We start from the raw sequence: 17,467 nt of genomic DNA on the forward strand, positions 1-17,467 counted from the left end.
GAGGAGCAGGCGACGTGACGGTTCGTTTCTCGAATCGCGCCGCCACGCTACCAGAAAGCATGTCAACATGTTCTAGTAGAAACCCAAAACACAAGTATGAACCTGTAAATGAGCATAATACTGTATGTCTCCTTTAACAGTGAAGTGGGAGGACATTTTGGCCCGCGGGGGCAATAACAAAATATTGTAAATTGTCCAAAAACTGAATGAATGGCTGCACTGTTCACATGTCTTTACATGTCTCAACATGTACTGACCTGCAGTCATAAATACTGTATTACTAGAAAGTACTACTTAGTCAAAAACAACAAATGTGGGTGGCAAACTAAATATGAGCAATTCAAATTAACTTCTAGTTGTGACAAAAGGTCTGAAAGCCAAACTCAGCAGTTACGGCACTTTAAATCCTGTGGTAATTCTATCTATTCTCCACTATGTTCCCTAAAACACAATAATGCTCTTGTCCACTCGGGTCCCAGAGGACGGTGGCGTGGAACCCGACCCACATTGTGAGAACACCTCTGGCTTAACTGAAGACATCCTGGAGATGTGAGACGGAGACAGAGTGGACGTACTGCCACGTCTCTAACAACATGCTCTTTGTCCTCTAACCTGTGAAAACACAACCTCACTCACAGAGAAAGCCAGAGGATGCCAACGGGAGTCTTTCAACACGGCGCGTTTGTGTGTTCCTGTGTGGACATGTGTATGTGTGTGTGTGTGTGTGTGTGTGTGTGTGTGTGTGTGTGTGCAAGTACACGTGCATGTGCATATGTACTCCATGTGAAGGAACTGAGGTGTTACACTTTAAAGTATTCATGCTGCCCGGCTAGTTGGCACAGCGGTGTAGACTCAGAGCATCAATACCCTCTTTGCTATAAGACTCCAGCTCTGTCACAGTGGATGTTTACTAGGTCTGGGACGATTCACCTATCTCCTGATTCAATACTATCAGGAGGGTGCCGAATCGATATGTATTGCGATTCGATATTACGATTTATTGTGATTTTTGTTAACTTTTGTAACACTAGACCATGGGAAAAAGTTAAATCATACACTTCTAGGGACTTTTACCTTGGAAAATATCTAAATTAATAAAATAAAAATGTTTGATTTTCAGCATGTACGTAGTCAGAGATGTCCTGTAGTCAAATATATCAGTCATTGTCAGGAAATATTTATTACATTTTTTCCAGCAACCCAAAAATAAAAGAATAAAGACATTTTCCTTACAAATTAGTGGTATTTTCTTCTTAATTTATAAGAGACATGAAATGTTTTATACTTCTGGTGAATATAATCCAATCAATCTTATTTCCATATATGTATTTTGTATATACAGTTCCCTTTGTTAACACCTTATTTTGAAAACCGGACATAGTCACACATGTATACTTCCTAGTTCCTAGGCCATTTCCAAAGGGGTCCCTTGACCTCTGACCTCAAGATATGTGAATGAAAATGGATTCTACGGGTACCCACGAGTCTCCCCTTTACAGACATGCCCACTTTATGATAATCACATGCAGTTTGGGGCAAGTCATAGTCAAATTTGCACACTGACACACTGACAGCTGTTGTTGCCTGTTGGGCTGCAGTTTGCCATGTTATGATTTGAGCATATTTTTTATGCTAAATGCAGTACCTGTGAGGGTTTCTGGATAATATCTGTCATTGTTTTGTGTCGTTAATTGATTTCAAATAATAAATATATACATACATTTGCATAAAGCGGCATATTTGCCCACTCACATGTTAATAAGAGTATTAAATACTTGACAAATCTCCCTTTAAGGTACATTTTGAACAGATAAAAAATGTGTGATTAATTTGTGATTAATCACGATTAAATATGACTTCCTTGACGACTTCAAATGACTTGTTTTGTTTGACCAACAGTCCAAAACTCAAAGATAGTCAGTCAGGTTACACATAAGACAAGACATGTTAGGTTGTTGCTGCTTTTGTTAAACTGAATATCTTTGGGTTTTGTTGGACAGAATAAGCAATATGAAGATGTCACACTGGCCTTTAAGAAATTGTGATGGATAATTAAATTGAAAGAACAATTAATTGATTAATCAATGATGAAAAAACCAGCCCCACATCACCACACTACAAGTGTCAAATGAATGAGAACAATAAGCTCATGTGAAAGCCTGTCAAAACTGTGTTCACTAAAGCAAACCCCAGAAAAAGTCACACACTTTAGTTTGGTTGCCCGAGTGGCTCAGCACAGGCCATGCAAAGTGTGTTTTGGAGCCGCGTTAATGTATCTTGGCCAAGTGTAGTAGGACATGCCTAAAGCTACGCTCCAAGTCCAAGACACACTCAGAAAACGACTGTGTTTTTTAGAGCAGAGTAAATCTTGAACCCAATGTGAGCTTCAAGTGCAATCAGTCATCCCAACGTCACCCGGAGTGACACACGTCCAGCCCTCCAGGATCACTCCTCTAACGAACAACATGCAATTAGATGACAACTAACTTTCCACATGCAGCTCCAGAGGAATGTCTCCGGCTATGTTTATTCGCTGGGTTATTTTCTATATGAAGTGTCTGCCAGCGCATATGAAATAAGTGAGCAGAGAGTGTATGGTGGTGGTGGGGGGGAGGTTACAACGGATCACTGTGACCCTGCGACGTTGTGATTGGGCAGCCCGGGTGTTTTTTTGAGGAGAGAGAGTGTGTTTGTGTTGCTCTACCTTGAGTCAATATTCAGAGAGCATTGCAGCTCGTTTTCTGCTCAACATTCTCAAACCCTGTCGGCATAAAGACGGTTGAGGTTCACTTCACTCCGCCACAGATCGTCACAACAACAGGCGGCAGCTGGACTCTGGTTGCTGTATATTTTGCATCTTAAAAAGGCAGATTTGTCACTTTTTACGCTTATAATGCATTATAAAAAATATTCTAATGTATTAGAACTAGGGCTGTCAATCGATTCAAATAGTTAATTAATCAATCACAGCTTTTTTTATCTGTTCAAAATGTACCTTAAAGAGAGATATGTCGAGTATTTAATACTCTCATTAACATGGGAGTGGGCAAATATGCTGCTTTATGCAAATGTATGTATATATTTATTATTGGAAATCAATTAACAACACAAAACAATGACACATATTGTCCAGAAACCCTCACAGGTACTGCATTTAGCATAACAAATATGCTCAAATCATAACATGGCAAACTGCAGCCCAACAGGCAACAACAGCTGTCAGTGTGTCAGTGTGCTGACTTGACTATGACTTGCCCAAAACTGCATGTGATTATCATAAAGTGGGCATGTCTGTAAAGGGGAGACTCGTGGGTACCCGTAGAACCCATTTTCATTCACATATCTGGAGGTCAGAGGTCGAGGGACCCCTTTGAAAATGGCCATGACAGTTTTTCCTCGCCAAAATTTAGCGCAAGTTCGGATTAAATTCTGCTTATTTTCCAGACTTTTCTCTAATCTGAACAGTTACACATCTTCTTTGAAGAGAAAATCTGTTTAGTTCAACTCCTCACGGCTCACCTAATGCATCACTTTATTAACACTGATTGTATTGAAAGGAGTTACTGTGTTTGACTGTGGTTCCCACTTGACTCTGTAAAATCTTACTTTTAACAATCCAGGTTCACTGCTCATTCTTGTCAATTGGATACTTTACTGATTCTCTTTCCACAAGGAGGTCAGCGGTCAAGTTCAGTCACAGAAGAGCCACCCTGAAGGCTGGATGGACTCTGTGCCTTTTTCAAGGCCACCTCAGTTGTGTGAATGCTCGCCAGCTCGGGGTCGAGCAGTTCAAAGATGTTTCTCTATGTTTCTAAGGAGACCGGCGGTACTCACACTCCGTCCTGGCTGACGTCCCGTCCTCTCCAGAGCGTCTGGGCCGGTCATAGACGAATCCCCAACACACGTCAGAGCCACACAGGACCGACAGGATCCAAACACACTGAGACAACAACAACAACAACAACATCAGATTAGCCATTTATAGAACTGCTGCATATCAAAGGTCATAAGGTCAACAACAAAACAGGTACAAGACTACACTATATACTTTAAGCACTTTTTCACTATTCTTATACAAAGCCGGCCAGGTCTTCCAGGCTATTTATTAAGGCTGCACGATTATGGCCAAAATGATAATCACGACTACTTTGATCAATATTGAGATCACGATTATTTATCACGATTATTCATAGATTTAGGGACAAAATATTTTTATTGCACTTTCTAATGTCTTATTCAGCATTCAGTTGTACTTAACTCCACCCTCTCGTGTCTCTTCTGGTTGCAAAAAAACAACATGGAGACGGACAAAAACCACGATGGCGACGGCTTAAAACCAAGAAGTTGACAGCCAAAAACCAAGAGATCGAGACGGCCAAGAACAAAGATGACAATGGCTTAAAACCAAGATGGCGACAGCAAAGAACCAAGATGGTGACGGCTTAAAACCATGATGGCGATGACCAAAAGCAAAGATGGCGACGGCCAAAATAACAAAATTGAGGTTTTAAAACGGCAGTCCACAAACCAATGGGTGATGTCAGGGTGACTACGTCCACTTCTTATTTACAGTCTACGGGCATGACAGCTCCTCAAAAGTGAAGCCAAAACGGAGCACACATTTTAAACATCACAGTTGATCATGTTCATTTAATTGATGTGATGCCAAAATCGTGATCGTGATTAATACTCAATTAATTGTGCAGCCCTACTATTTATATGCAACGTTGGCTTTACATTTGGCGATTATTGCAAATTGCTTCCAAATGTGTTCTCTTTCTATCCTAGTTTGCTCTATTAAAGAAAAGTCACGTTGAGGGTGCTGACATAGCTCCTAAAGTCATTTTATAATTTCAGAAGGTTGTGAAGCATTAAAAACTAAATTGGGTAGAGATCAAAACACAGAACTCATAGAGCTCTTGGTTCATTGTGACTGGTCTAACACAGGTCATTCAGTCATTCAGGCAGGCTGCATTTTGTCGATGAGCTGTCAGGACCGGTGGTGCGGTGCTGAGTTCACAGTGAAGAGAGACCACCCGCATCCGCATAACAATCACCTTTGATAGAATGACCAATCTACATTTGTTCTGCAAATGCTTAGCAGCAGGAAGGGAAGAGGAGAGATGGGGGATATTCAGGAAAAAAAGCTAAGAAAACCAGCAAACATGCCCTTTCAGCCACAATGAATCACGAAAACTGCATAAAAACACACGGTTCAATGCGTAATTACGCACAGATTTACGCACGGCGAGGCCTAGATGCCAGATGCCCTGAAGAGGCGCGCAGCTACAACCTGTGGACTGTTCTCTTACCGTACCAGTTTGTGAAGCAACATGTTCCTCCGTCGTTAGTCCTGTAGTGCTGTAGGTCGGAGAGTGAGTGATGCTGACTCCGAAACCGAAGGACCACCGGAGAGGAGGACCGTTGGACAGGAGCGAGGAGGAAGGAAGGGAGGGGGCGGTGACTGGATGGAGAGGACCGGTATTATACCAACCAGTATTATTGGTGCTGGGTTGGAGGAGGGCTCTGATCTCAGACAGGATTCAGATGATACAGGACGATGGGGAGGGAGAATGGAAGTTTTTATTGGACATTCCACAAATGTGTGCCATGATCTGCAAATATTTCACTATCCACAAACATATTTAGATATGTCAAGGTTTAGATTAAAGGCTGTCTCAATGTGCGGTGTAATATTCCTAGCACGCTTTTATACCTGTCACTAAATAACTTTTTTCTGGGAACGTTAAAGGGACTATTTGTAACTTTCAGAAATGCTTGTTAACAGCAACACCTGTGGCCGTTAAGTCAATGAAAGTCAGCGTTGGGCTGGCGCTTGTGTTCGCTCTACATAGACATGAACGAGCATCGCTCAAAACAGTGAGGAGACACACGTCAGCTAAAACCACAATATCACTCTATATTTCACCTGCCTGGCAGTAATGTTAGCTGACCAGACGAAGGTCTCTCCATGAATCACTGCTGATCCTAGTGTTGGCTTTGAGGCTGAAGCAGGAAGAGAAACGTTATCGCCTCCAACCGCACCCGGAGAGAGACACCGGCACCCGGTCGGAGACGGTAACGTTTCTCTTCCTGCTTCAGCCCCGTTGCAGGAAGGGAAACGTTACCGTCTCCTACCGGGTGCCGGTGATAACGTTTCTTGCTGCGGAGCCCCGTCACTTCACAAGATACGGAAAACCTCTGTTGGTCTGGAGGAGCTGCAGCAGTAATTTCTGCACAAACGTCCACTGTACATTCACTAGATATTCTCAGAGCTAAACTAACTCTTCTGCAGTGTGGAGTGAGCGCGCGTTCAGGTGGAGCAAGAAAGCGCGCTGTGTGAGTGAGGGCAGGCAGCGGAGCAAAGACTTTAGCGACATGCGAGCACGCATATGTGAGCGCGCATGTGTCCCGACCCGGTACATTTATATGCTTAAAAAGTTACAAACAGTCCCTTTAAAGCATTATGAGTAAGGGTGGGGGAGGCCCATACAGAGAGTAGCCTAGGGGCCCCTGACCACATCAATCCGCCACTGTTTGTCTCGCATAAACGACTTGTTATCCTGCGTTGACCTGCAATCCTTTGACATCCTAGATCTGTAGAGCTGGTGAAACTCTGCACCTCCCTTATGGAAGTTTTTATTGGACTTTATTAGTTGTAACCCACAGAAGACATTCCACAAATGTGTACCATGATCTGCAAATATTTCACTACCCACAAACGTATTATTGTATTTGTGAAACCAAATTGACCTTATGAACCTGGTCACATTATGGGGTCAGGTTCATGAGGTCAGCTGATTGGGTAGATTTGGCCAACATCGATCAAATTCCTTTACCCCGGTACTTAAAGCAGCAGTGGGTAGAAATGGAGCAAATATGATCAAAAAAAGTTATTTTTATAAAACGGTCACTATACCCTGACAGTAGCGCATGAGACAGGTAATCTGAAAGAAATCATGTGTCTCTGTGTCCTCCTGTGCTCCTAATGGCATCTGCAGGATTTCACAGACCGGAGGAAAACAACCAATCAGAGCTGATCTGGAGTCTGCCGTCTCTGAGCAGCTGTCAATGCCTATTTCTCTCCCCAAATGTTTCCAGAAACATCTTGTAGTTTAACGTTTAGCTATAAAATGAGAAAGTTTGTGACCCGGCAGCCATTTTGAGATCTGTTTAGGAAATACCAAGCACCGCCCACCAGCCGGAGCAAACTTTCTCATTCTCATCTCAGAGCCATGAGGAGGTGCAGAAGTCTAGTTTTCTCTCAGAGCACTTGGATTACAATATGCTGAAAGGTTGGTATGGAATTTTTGCTCAATGATGCCAAAAATATTCTGCCTACTGCAGGTTTAATATTATCAATCTTCACCAATAGTGACTTTAATTAGCAAGTGTCTAGTATATTGCATACTATCTGCGAGTAACACTGAATTATGGCTGGGGCCACATGCGATTTTAGGGGTACCAAAAATATTAAACCCAACTATCACATACCTCAGAAGGTTGAGTGGTCGTCCACTAACTGGAAGGTCGGTGGTTCGATCCCTGGCCCCTGCAGTCTGTTGGGAGTGTCTGGCTTTACAACACCATCTTGGCTGACGATGCTATCTTGGATGCTGAAGTGTAAAGAGTGCCACTTGGAAAATTCAGCAGTAGAAAGTGCTACTTGAGACGTTTTTTCTCTGTTGTTGAACAAGGTTATACTGATGCTGGTGTTCAATTTAAATAGGTCAAAGAACAAGTAGAGACACATTCTAACCAGCCATGGACAGAAAATAGAAGTGTTTTGCTTTCGGCACAAATATTTAAGAAAAGAGAATTTCATTCAATTTATTTTAAAAATAACAAAATCTAGAAATCTTAAACAAAAATGACAATGTAGAAAATATAATGAATTATCCATAAAGCTTGTGAATTCTACTTTTAACTGTTATTACGCTTTCCTCTACATTTCTGTCATAACTGGTTTGTATCTATTATACATTTGTGAAACCTATTGTGTCATAACTCTCAGTAGATTATTGTGTTTAACAAGAGGAATAAACTGGTGGACCTTGTATTTTAAACACCTGATTAATCCAAAGAAGGGAATTCACAACCATCAGGGGAAATATCAACTACAAACTGGGATTAAGAATCTTTCAAGAATCTTTACATGTTAAGACTTTGTCTTTTATTTAGGGCGGTCAAAGTGAACGTGATAACACAAATTCGTTTTAAAGCCACTAATTTCTTTAACGCATTAACGCAACTTGGGATTTTTATGTTGTAGCGGGCTCAGTTTTGAAGCTAGAGTGAAGATACTGATATCATGTCATACTGACATCATGTCATACTAGCTTATCGGGAAAGAGGCTAAATATTGCTGCAAACTTGTGCTAAATTTTGGCGAGGAAAAACTGGCACGGCCGTTTTCAAAGGGGTCCCTTGACCTCTGACCTCAAGATATGTGAATGAAAATGGGTTCTATGGGTACCCACGAGTCTCCCCTTTACAGACATGCCCACTGAGCATATTTTTTATGCTAAATGCAGTACCTGTGAGGGTTTCTGGACAATATCTGTCATTGTTTTGTGTTGTTAATTGATTTCCAATAATAAATATATACATACATTTGCATAAAGCAGCATATTTGCCCACTCCCATGTTGATAAGAGTATTAAATACTTGACAAATCTCTCTTTAAGGTACATTTTGAACAGATAAAAAATATGTGATTAATTTGCGTTAACCACTATTAATTGTGGACTATCACCTGATTAATCTCAATTAACTATTTGAATCAATTGACAGCCCTAGTTTAATTGTCTTATTTAGACAAGGCGAGATTAATTTAGGAGGCTGATTAAATAAGAAAACCGTTGAATCACTATTTTGATACCCTTCTGGTTAGCTAAATGTGGAATATTAAATTCTGCAAGCTCTTTTCATTGTTTAAAACCACCTAATCAAACCTAGGAAACAGTGCCAGGGTGAAACCCAGCGGCCATAAATGCCTTTGTGGAGCTGGAATCAATCTAGTTAAAACATTCATGAATACAAAAGTGTCTTTCATTCTCGATGACGACAGATGGGAAACAAAAAAATATATTTAAAAAAAACACACTTGAGTTTCAATTGTACAGTAAAAATAGTAGAGGAAATTCCTCTGTTTCATTTCCATCTGGGAGCAAAATGTCATTAGCAGGATGTTAAAGACAGCGGAGGTCTAGTCCAGACAGAATGGTTTCATCCACACCACCATCAATCATGTTTCCCCTCAGAAGCCACTCTGAATGTTGGGATTGAGCTGTGGGGATGAGGCACACCAGAGTGGTGTCTATGTAGGGGGAGGGGTGGGGGGGGGGAGGGGGGTTTGAGGTATTTGCCTGTTTGTGGAGAGAGGTGTATGTGGTTGCACGCCTCAGACAGATTGGAAGCGGTGTCAAAAGGCTGTGTGTGGTGTGACGATATAAGGACGCCTCTGGAGGGTTTACCTTAATGACACTGCTCCTCTCCAGCCAACATCAGCTGCTTCTGCTGAGGAATTCAGTGCTGCCATTGATTTGAGGATCACATCACTTCATTTTCTTTAACACTGAGTCTTCCTGTATGATGCTACATCAGACCGGCACATACGGGTACTTAGCAAAAAGTCAACGCCACGCCTCCTTTTGGGGGAAAGAAAACTGAAGAGTAGGGCTGCACGGTTATGGCCAAAATGATAATCACGATTATTTAGATTAAATCGTTAAAGATAACGACGGCTTAAAAACAAGATGGCATTGGGCAAAAACCAAGATGGCAACGGCCTAAAACCAAGATGGCGAGGGCTTAAATGCCGAACTCGAAGCTTCAAAACGGTAGTCCAAAAACAAATGGGTGGCGTCACGGTGACTACGTCCTCTTCTTCTATACAGTCTATGTTCACGACAGCTCCCCAAAACAGAGCACGCACTTTAAACGTCAACATCCCAGTCGATCATGTTCATTTAATTGTGGGAAGCCAAAATCGTGATCGCGATTAATATTCGATTAATTGTGCAGCCCTAACCAACACTGAATATTCACGTATCGTATGAGCCTCAAATGTCAGTGTGAAAGCCTCGGTTAACCCGCTACACAACAGCTTTTCATCATTTTCTCTCCTGTGACGGCGAGTTTCTTTCCCCAAAAAGGGAGCGCAGCCTCGGCGATGACGCCATGCTGGTCTGGTCTATAGCTTGGAGCCATAAAGACATGCTGGTCTGGTCTATAGCTTGGAGCCATAAAGACCCTCCATTAGATCTTTTTTTGGACACGGCAAGGGAACAAATCAGCGTTTTTGGATTTATTGTACATGATACCAACTACACAGCAACTCTACAGCATAGCGTTATTACTATTAGCGGTTTGTTTAAAGTAGACGTTTGGATGACGTACTGCCGGTCTGATGATTCCACTGAGTAATGAATATTTAGATAAACTAAACATGTTTTGCTTTCCATTTTGGTGTCTCCGTGCTCACAGGGATGCAAGCCTGCTACTGCGAGATGGATGTATCCAGTTAACCGTAACTGAACCAACAGCACTGGGAAACCAAACTCGCCTCCAGATGTTCAGTCGGAAAAAGACGGCGAGCGCAGCGACCTGCCGCTGGCCGGGCTGTTGCTGTAGGCGTGGGAGTTGTCCCTCTCTCTGTCCTTCTCCTTATCCTTGCTTTCGTGTTTGTGCTTATGCTTGTGCTTGTGTTTGTGCTTCTTCTTCTTCTTCTTGTGCTCGTGGTGGTGGTGGTGATGGTGGTGGCCGTGCTCGCTGCCATGTTTGGAGGTGGAAGAGGTGGTCTCTTTGGAGAAGGCCGGAACGGGTGTGGCAGGCATGGAGAGCATGGACTGTTCGACCGACGGTGGCTCTTTACCTACAAAGAGAAAGAGGACAGGTGTGTGTGTTACCAGGTTATGAGTGTATAGATTTATTTTTGAGAATGGTCTAAGAAATATTGTGTGTGCTCACCTGGTGTAGAGGGTCTCTCTAACAGATTGAGATGATGGTGAATGAAGGCCTGACTGTCATGAACCGTCTCCATATCGATATCTTCCTCTTCCATCGTGTTGAACTACAACAAACCAGAACTACATATTAACACCAGATAACATGTTCACCCCTTAAAACTCTGACTGCCCGTCGGCTGCTTTTTTCTGCTAAATAACGCTACGAAGTTACGCAAAATTTTGGCGAGGAAAAAAACAGAAGTTCATAAATTATTAGCCTGGATAAAACAAAAAGACCTGAGAAGAGCAGTGCCAATCAAAGCACAGCAGGAGTGTAGAAACAACAAAAAGAGCAGTGTGTTTACCCTGATCTTGAAGCGCCCTCCTCTTGGATCATCGTCCTGTGGCCGCAGTACCTGTCCTGGTTCTGGAGGGGAGCCCAGCGGGGTCTCAGCCTTCCTCTTCAGACCCTGAGGGGGCTGGCCCACCCCACACACCCCTAATGAAATAGGATCTGGCTCATCCTCATCATCCTCCACCTGCAAGACACAAACCAACGTCAATATGTAGTAGCATGGCACAGTCATTTTCCTTTATATAAATGTGACTTTGATAATAATGGGAGTTTGCATCACATTCAAATGAAACCACTGAGGGCAGAATAATGGAATATTTAAAGGGATAGTTCAGATTAGGGATGCTCATTTTGAAAAATGTTCTTAACCGATAGCCGACCCTCGTTAAACGATTATTAACCGTTAACCGACAAGATTTGTGATCGTCCGTGTGTGTGTTGGCGGTGAGTGTGGGGTTGTTGGTGGCGTTATAGCGGTGAACGTAGGAGTAGCAGTGTGTGCAGTTTATTTGTCGCTGAATAAATGCTACGAAACTACAACTCCTCCGCTCCGCTCACGCGAGCCGAAGAGACCGAAGCCAACTTCCTGTATCCTGCAACTCCGGCTCCGCCTCTTAAGGTGGGCTGTTAAGGTGGACCAGCTTTTCTCCCTGAAGTGACAAGCCGCTCAGCTTTTTAATTAATTATAAATATTTCTTTTAACCGTTTTAACCGATAGCGTTAATTATTTAAAATGCTTAATGTCGGTTAACGGTTAAACGGTTAATTATGAACATCCCTAGTTCAGATGTTTGTGAAAAAGTCGGATCGGTGCATCCCTGGGTGAATCCGAATTAGCCGAAGTCACACAATAAATATGAACAAACTAACCGATAGAGGCAGCGGTAAACCAATAACTCTCGTATTCTGCAAATAAAAATACTTTTTTTTTCCCCAATTGAGTCTGGTTGCGAGAGCATGGATAACAGCTTCAGTACCCCGTCGGAAAGGGTTGTCTCACAGCAAGTTTAAGTGATCAAAATACTCTAAATGTAGCGTACACTAAACTGATATTGATTTTTTTAGGTGTCTAAAATACGTCCACAGCAGTACATTGCTTTGCTCCCATGCTGGTACTCCTGTCTGTTTCACCATCTACTGTAGGTAATACACTGACTATGAAGAGGTAGAGGCCCACTTCAAAACATCTGTACTATCCCTTTAAAATGCTGCCATGTAAGAATTTCGCTAATAATACAGATGCAATCAGCTGTCAGAGATGTTTTATAGGCAGAATTGTGTACTTAACAGTGATTTTGGGTACAACGGTGATGCAATGGGAAGGAGGTACAGCCAAATATTGTTGGCAGCATTTTCTTACCCATAATTACATAGCTCCAACCTAACAGGTTTTTATGAAGTAGTTACTATCTGTGTGCCATCTGAACCTTTTTTATGTTGCATTCGTAAATCAAAGACATTTAAAACAGAGAGAAATAAAGACCACCGAGCAGCTCGCTGATTACATCACCGTTAGCATAGGAACCAACCGTGATGTACTATGTCTTTAACTACACAATTTATGGTCAAAATAGGAATACGACCTGCCAAGAAATAACATCAAATTGAGTTCATTCAGTAGTTCATGAAGTGCATTTCCTATTAAAGGGGAACTACGGCCATTTTCAAAATTCATACATGTTATTCCTATGGTCTAAGAGAGTCCAATAATCTCCCAAATCCAAAAAATAGAGTGCTAAAACTCAAACTTGAACCTTCCTGTGCCATGGAAATAACATATTGGAATTCTTAATTTGGCTGTTGTTCCCATTTAACACTAAACAAGCTGTCCTGACAGATGACCCCCCCATCACTTACAACTATGTAGCTCATGCCCACACCATGGATGCCTATACTGGCCGGCGTTTCCACAACAGTGCTGACCGCCAGCTCAGGCTTGATGGTGGGGTTCAGGACAGCTTTCTTCTCCTTCAGGTTGAGCACGAGGCCCAGTTCTGGCAGGGGAAGGCAGGAGGGTCGTGTCAAACCAAACAATGCGTAGTAGAGGTTCACAGCGTCGCAGCGCAGCCGCCAGTCATGGGAGGTACCTGAGAAAAGGATGGGCGAGGTGGAGGGGAGGTATGGGGTGAGAGTGAGGGCAGTGGGACAGAAAACAAAAGGAAAAGCTGGTCAGATCAACTGAGGTAGAAACAAGTAGTAAAAGCTAGGACTGTCAAAGTTAATGTGCGTTAACACAACTTCTGATTTTTAGGTTGAGGCGGGCTCAGTTTTAAAGCTAGAGTGCAGATACTAGCCAGCTCATAGCGGGCTGTGAACGTGACTGGCCGGGTGGCGAGGTAGCAACCTTGACAGGCGCTAGCTAGCTGTCACAGCAGTTTGTGGAGCTCCTAAACTCTGAAAACGTTGGAGCAAATTTTCGATTTGTCATCTAATATTGTAAAACTGCCAATATTCAAAATCTACACCATTGATTTCTCGCCTCAAAAATGGTCATAAGTGAATTTGGTGATGAAATAGCTACAAAAAATGTAAAAAAACAAGCCAGTTTTGGCTGCTGTTGTTGTTATAACTGTAGCCTGTACCGTTCCAGCGCTTTGCATTGTGGGATACAGTAGGCAAGGTAGACTGGTCCGATGCAACAAGGAGATTTTTTTTCCAAATCAGAATGGCATCCGGGTATTTTTGGCATACTGTAGATTTTTTAGTTTTTTTAGGTTGGTTGAGGCTTTAGGCCGTCGCCATCTTGCTTTTAAGCCGTCTCCATCTTGGTTCTCGGCTGTCGCCATATTTGTTTTTGTCCGTAGCATCTTGTTTTTTTGCAACCGGAAGTGAAACGAGAGGTCGGAGCTAAGTACAACCGAACGCTGAATAAGACATTAGAAAGTGCAATAAAAATATTTTGTCCCTAAAATCATGAATAAATGTGATAAATAACCGGCAGCCCTACATTTTGGCCAAATCAGTACGTGCTACTAGTACAGTAGTATAGTATGCGGTTTAGAATACAGCCCAAATATTGCTGAAGCTGACAATCCAAAGACCAGGCGCCTCCTAACATGGGGGGTCGGGGGGGAGTTGCACTGTGGCTTTAGAAGAAGGTTGAACTAAATGAGTGGAACAGCAGCAGAAAGTCCTCTTGAGTTTGTGTTCTTACTGCACCGACCTTCAGCCATGAAACATCATCCTGTGTGAGTGTTTAACACGTGGGGGGCTGCGGGTTATAAAACAACCAACACATTTCCACAACATAGTATTTAAAGTTACCGCACTCAGGTCACTACGTATTTAAACTGGCAGCGCAGTCCGGCTGTCCAGCAGCCACCCACCCACACTGACCGACCCACAAACAAAAGGAAATAACGATCATCGATATTTTTGTTCATCCTTCAAGCTTGTAAGTCAATAAATCAAATAACATGCGGGAGTAAGAAGCCCGACGGCCTTCAGGAACATGGAGCTGTGAACATATACTTGAGATGGTGTGTATTTGGGTTGGCACACTGAACCGGTATGGCCCGGCTAGCGAGCTGAAAGACACATAGGACCCCCTGGAAGAGAGAGAAATAATGAAACCCGAGGACACAATACGAGGCAGAACCACGTGCGTATATATATGGTGGAGGCACAGCACCAATAAGTAGACCTTAACCCTGGATAGTTCATGACTGGAGAAAAACAACCAGATAATAATGAAGGATAATATCTCATATGAAACACGCTCTGAGCCAATGAACCTTCTGCTATTACTTCCACCAAGAATGTGCTGCTGTTCACTGTTCCTGATACAGATGGTGGTTAGTTCGGACTCTGCCTATTAAGAATATCAGTAGTCTGAGATCACACCAATGACAATGAACAAGAGGGACAGTAAGGCCAACAGCAACCCCACCAAATGGCGGCGACTATTACATGGCATCTCCCAAACCGGCCCTGTCCAGACCTGGTATCAACATGCATCCTGAGTGAGCTGAACACGAGTGGACAGCTCTAAGTACGTCTGTTCACTCCTGGCATTAGAATGCATCTCCACATGCGTCTCCGGTTACCACTTGTGATCTGATCTCTCTTCCCCGCTCTATATGCATATAACAACAACAACAACATTACTAGGAATCTTTGTGTTTTGGACAGCTATTTAAAGAAGTCAACTTGAGCTTTGGAAACTTGTGGTAGGCATCTTTAAGCTGTTTCTACATTTTATAGGATAAATGATTAATTAAAACCATGAAAGGCACAATACACATGGCTGTACATTCACTGGAAAAGAATGTGTAGCCATGTATAAGGTAAGCAAGTGGAACTGGAGGTAAATTGTGCAGCGGTTCCCAACAATTCCACTAAGAAAAGAAGAACACAAGTAAGAAGAAAAAGGGCATAGAAGCAGTGAAATCGTCGATGATATGGAACATCGAACCACAAACATTCACAGTCAAAATATACTTCACTATATGATGAACTGTAGCAAAGCTCCAACGTTTGTCCTCTTTCTTCTATTAGAGCAGAGGTAAGCAAACGTCTGGAGAGCAGCTGATTGAGACACACACGTGTTGCATATCAACTCTTTCACTGTGATTCATTTTAAAGTTCATTCAGAGCCTGTTGGGATCTATTATAGAGGATTACAGAGAACAGCAGACTAACAGTCTGACAGAAGTCTGTCCAGTCAAACACATGTGGGAAGGAAAACTAATTCATCTCTGCCTTTGTCCGTCTGAACAACAGAAAGCCATCTGTTATCAATAAGGCTGTCAAAGTAATAGTAATAATAACGTGTTAGCGCAAATTCTTTTTAACGCCACTACTTTCTTTAACACATTAACGCAATCGATATTTAGGAGGTCGGTACCAACCATGTCATACCAGCTTGTCGTGAAGGAGGCTAAATAATGCTCCAAACTTACGCTAAATTTTGGCGAGGAAAAACTGGCATGGCCATTTTCAAAGGGAACCCTTGACCTCTGACCTCAAGATATGTGAATGAAAATGGGTTCTATGGGTACCCACGAGTCTCCCCTTTACAGACATGCCCACTTTATGATAATCACCATGAGTCTGCCATGTGAAAACTGCATGTGATTATCATAAAGTGGGCATGTCTGTAAAGGGGAGAGTAGTGGGTACCCATAGAAGCGTTCGTGAGTGCGTGAGTGCGTGCGTGCATGCGTGCGTGCGTGCGTGCGTGCCTCACCTGAGTTCATGAGTTTCCAGAGCTGGTCGACCAGAGCTTCATTACACAGAGCTGAGTCTGCTGTCTTGGTGAAAGGTGGATTCTTACAGAGCATACCCAGGATCTTATGTCTGATGGGACAACAAACAAGAAGATGAACATTCAGATATACAGTCATTTACCATCAACTACAGCATGGCCTGCTGCCTCTGCCGATATGCAGCCGCTGTCTGATTAGGCAGACCTGTGGATGGACGGTTGTCTCCCTGAACTGTACTACAGAACTGACAACCCATTTTGGGAAACCAAAATGTAATGACATACAAACCAAGAAAAAACACATTGAGAGTAATGTGTGTGCGTAATGTGCAACATATGTGTGTGTGTTGTCTGTTAGCTGACCTGACATAATGAGATGGGTCATTCTGGACCATGTTGAGCAGCCACTGCAGCTCCACTGAGCTTCTTTCAACTGCCGGACAAAAAAAAGACATAAGCCTTGGTTAACCTGCCACTCAACAGCTTTTTTTCATCATCTGATGTACAGATACCAAAGAGCCACTGATGCTGATCTCCAGGGATCTGTGAGCTTGACCAATGGGCTACACAAGACTGCTAGTACTGTAATAATAATACTAACAGCTGGCATACTACCTCTAGTGTAGTCCACCAGAGCCTCCACCGCAGCGACACGAACGTCTACAAAGTGTCCGTACTCAGCGTAGGACTTGAAGAGTGATGCGTCGCTGGGAATATGACCGTTCTTCTGAAGCTGACGGATCGCACTCAAACAGCTGCAGAGAGGGAACAGAGGAGATGTTGAGGGATATTCAAGTTGTGTGTGAAATTAGGGCTGGGCGATATGGAGAAAATAAAATATCACAATATTTTTGATCAAAAATCTCGATATTGCAATGATATGAATATTTATACAATGAGATTTTTGATAAATAATCATCAGTAATGTGGATATAATGACTAAGTGGCTTAAGGCAA

General features: G+C 42.7%; 2 protein-coding genes across 3 annotated transcripts in view; both read right to left on the bottom strand.

Moving 5' to 3' along the window:
* Positions 1–5,511, bottom strand: part of enpp2 (ectonucleotide pyrophosphatase/phosphodiesterase 2) — a 30,424-nt gene extending 24,913 nt beyond the window's left edge. The window contains exons 1-2 of one of the 2 annotated variants that reach the window (XM_037783540.1): positions 5,318–5,510; positions 3,835–3,940 (exon numbers count right to left, since the gene is read on the bottom strand). In XM_037783540.1, coding sequence (XP_037639468.1) covers positions 3,835–3,940; positions 5,318–5,335 — 124 coding nt within the window. In that variant the 5' untranslated portion in view covers positions 5,336–5,510. Of the gene's footprint in view, positions 1–3,834; positions 3,941–5,317 lie in introns of both variants that reach the window. The other variant, XM_037783541.1, reaches the window with a different exon arrangement.
* Positions 5,512–10,204: 4,693 nt separating this feature from the next.
* taf2 (TAF2 RNA polymerase II, TATA box binding protein (TBP)-associated factor) overlaps positions 10,205–17,467 on the bottom strand; it is a 28,549-nt gene continuing 21,286 nt past the window's right edge. The window contains exons 21-27 of the mRNA XM_037783527.1: positions 17,126–17,265; positions 16,874–16,943; positions 16,493–16,602; positions 13,162–13,391; positions 11,315–11,488; positions 10,972–11,074; positions 10,205–10,876 (exon numbers count right to left, since the gene is read on the bottom strand). Coding sequence (XP_037639455.1) covers positions 10,578–10,876; positions 10,972–11,074; positions 11,315–11,488; positions 13,162–13,391; positions 16,493–16,602; positions 16,874–16,943; positions 17,126–17,265 — 1,126 coding nt within the window. The 3' untranslated portion in view covers positions 10,205–10,577. The remainder of the gene's footprint in view (positions 10,877–10,971; positions 11,075–11,314; positions 11,489–13,161; positions 13,392–16,492; positions 16,603–16,873; positions 16,944–17,125; positions 17,266–17,467) is intronic.

Source organism: Sebastes umbrosus, chromosome 11, assembly GCF_015220745.1.
Source record: "Sebastes umbrosus isolate fSebUmb1 chromosome 11, fSebUmb1.pri, whole genome shotgun sequence".
NCBI classification, from domain to species: Eukaryota; Metazoa; Chordata; class Actinopteri; order Perciformes; family Sebastidae; genus Sebastes; species Sebastes umbrosus.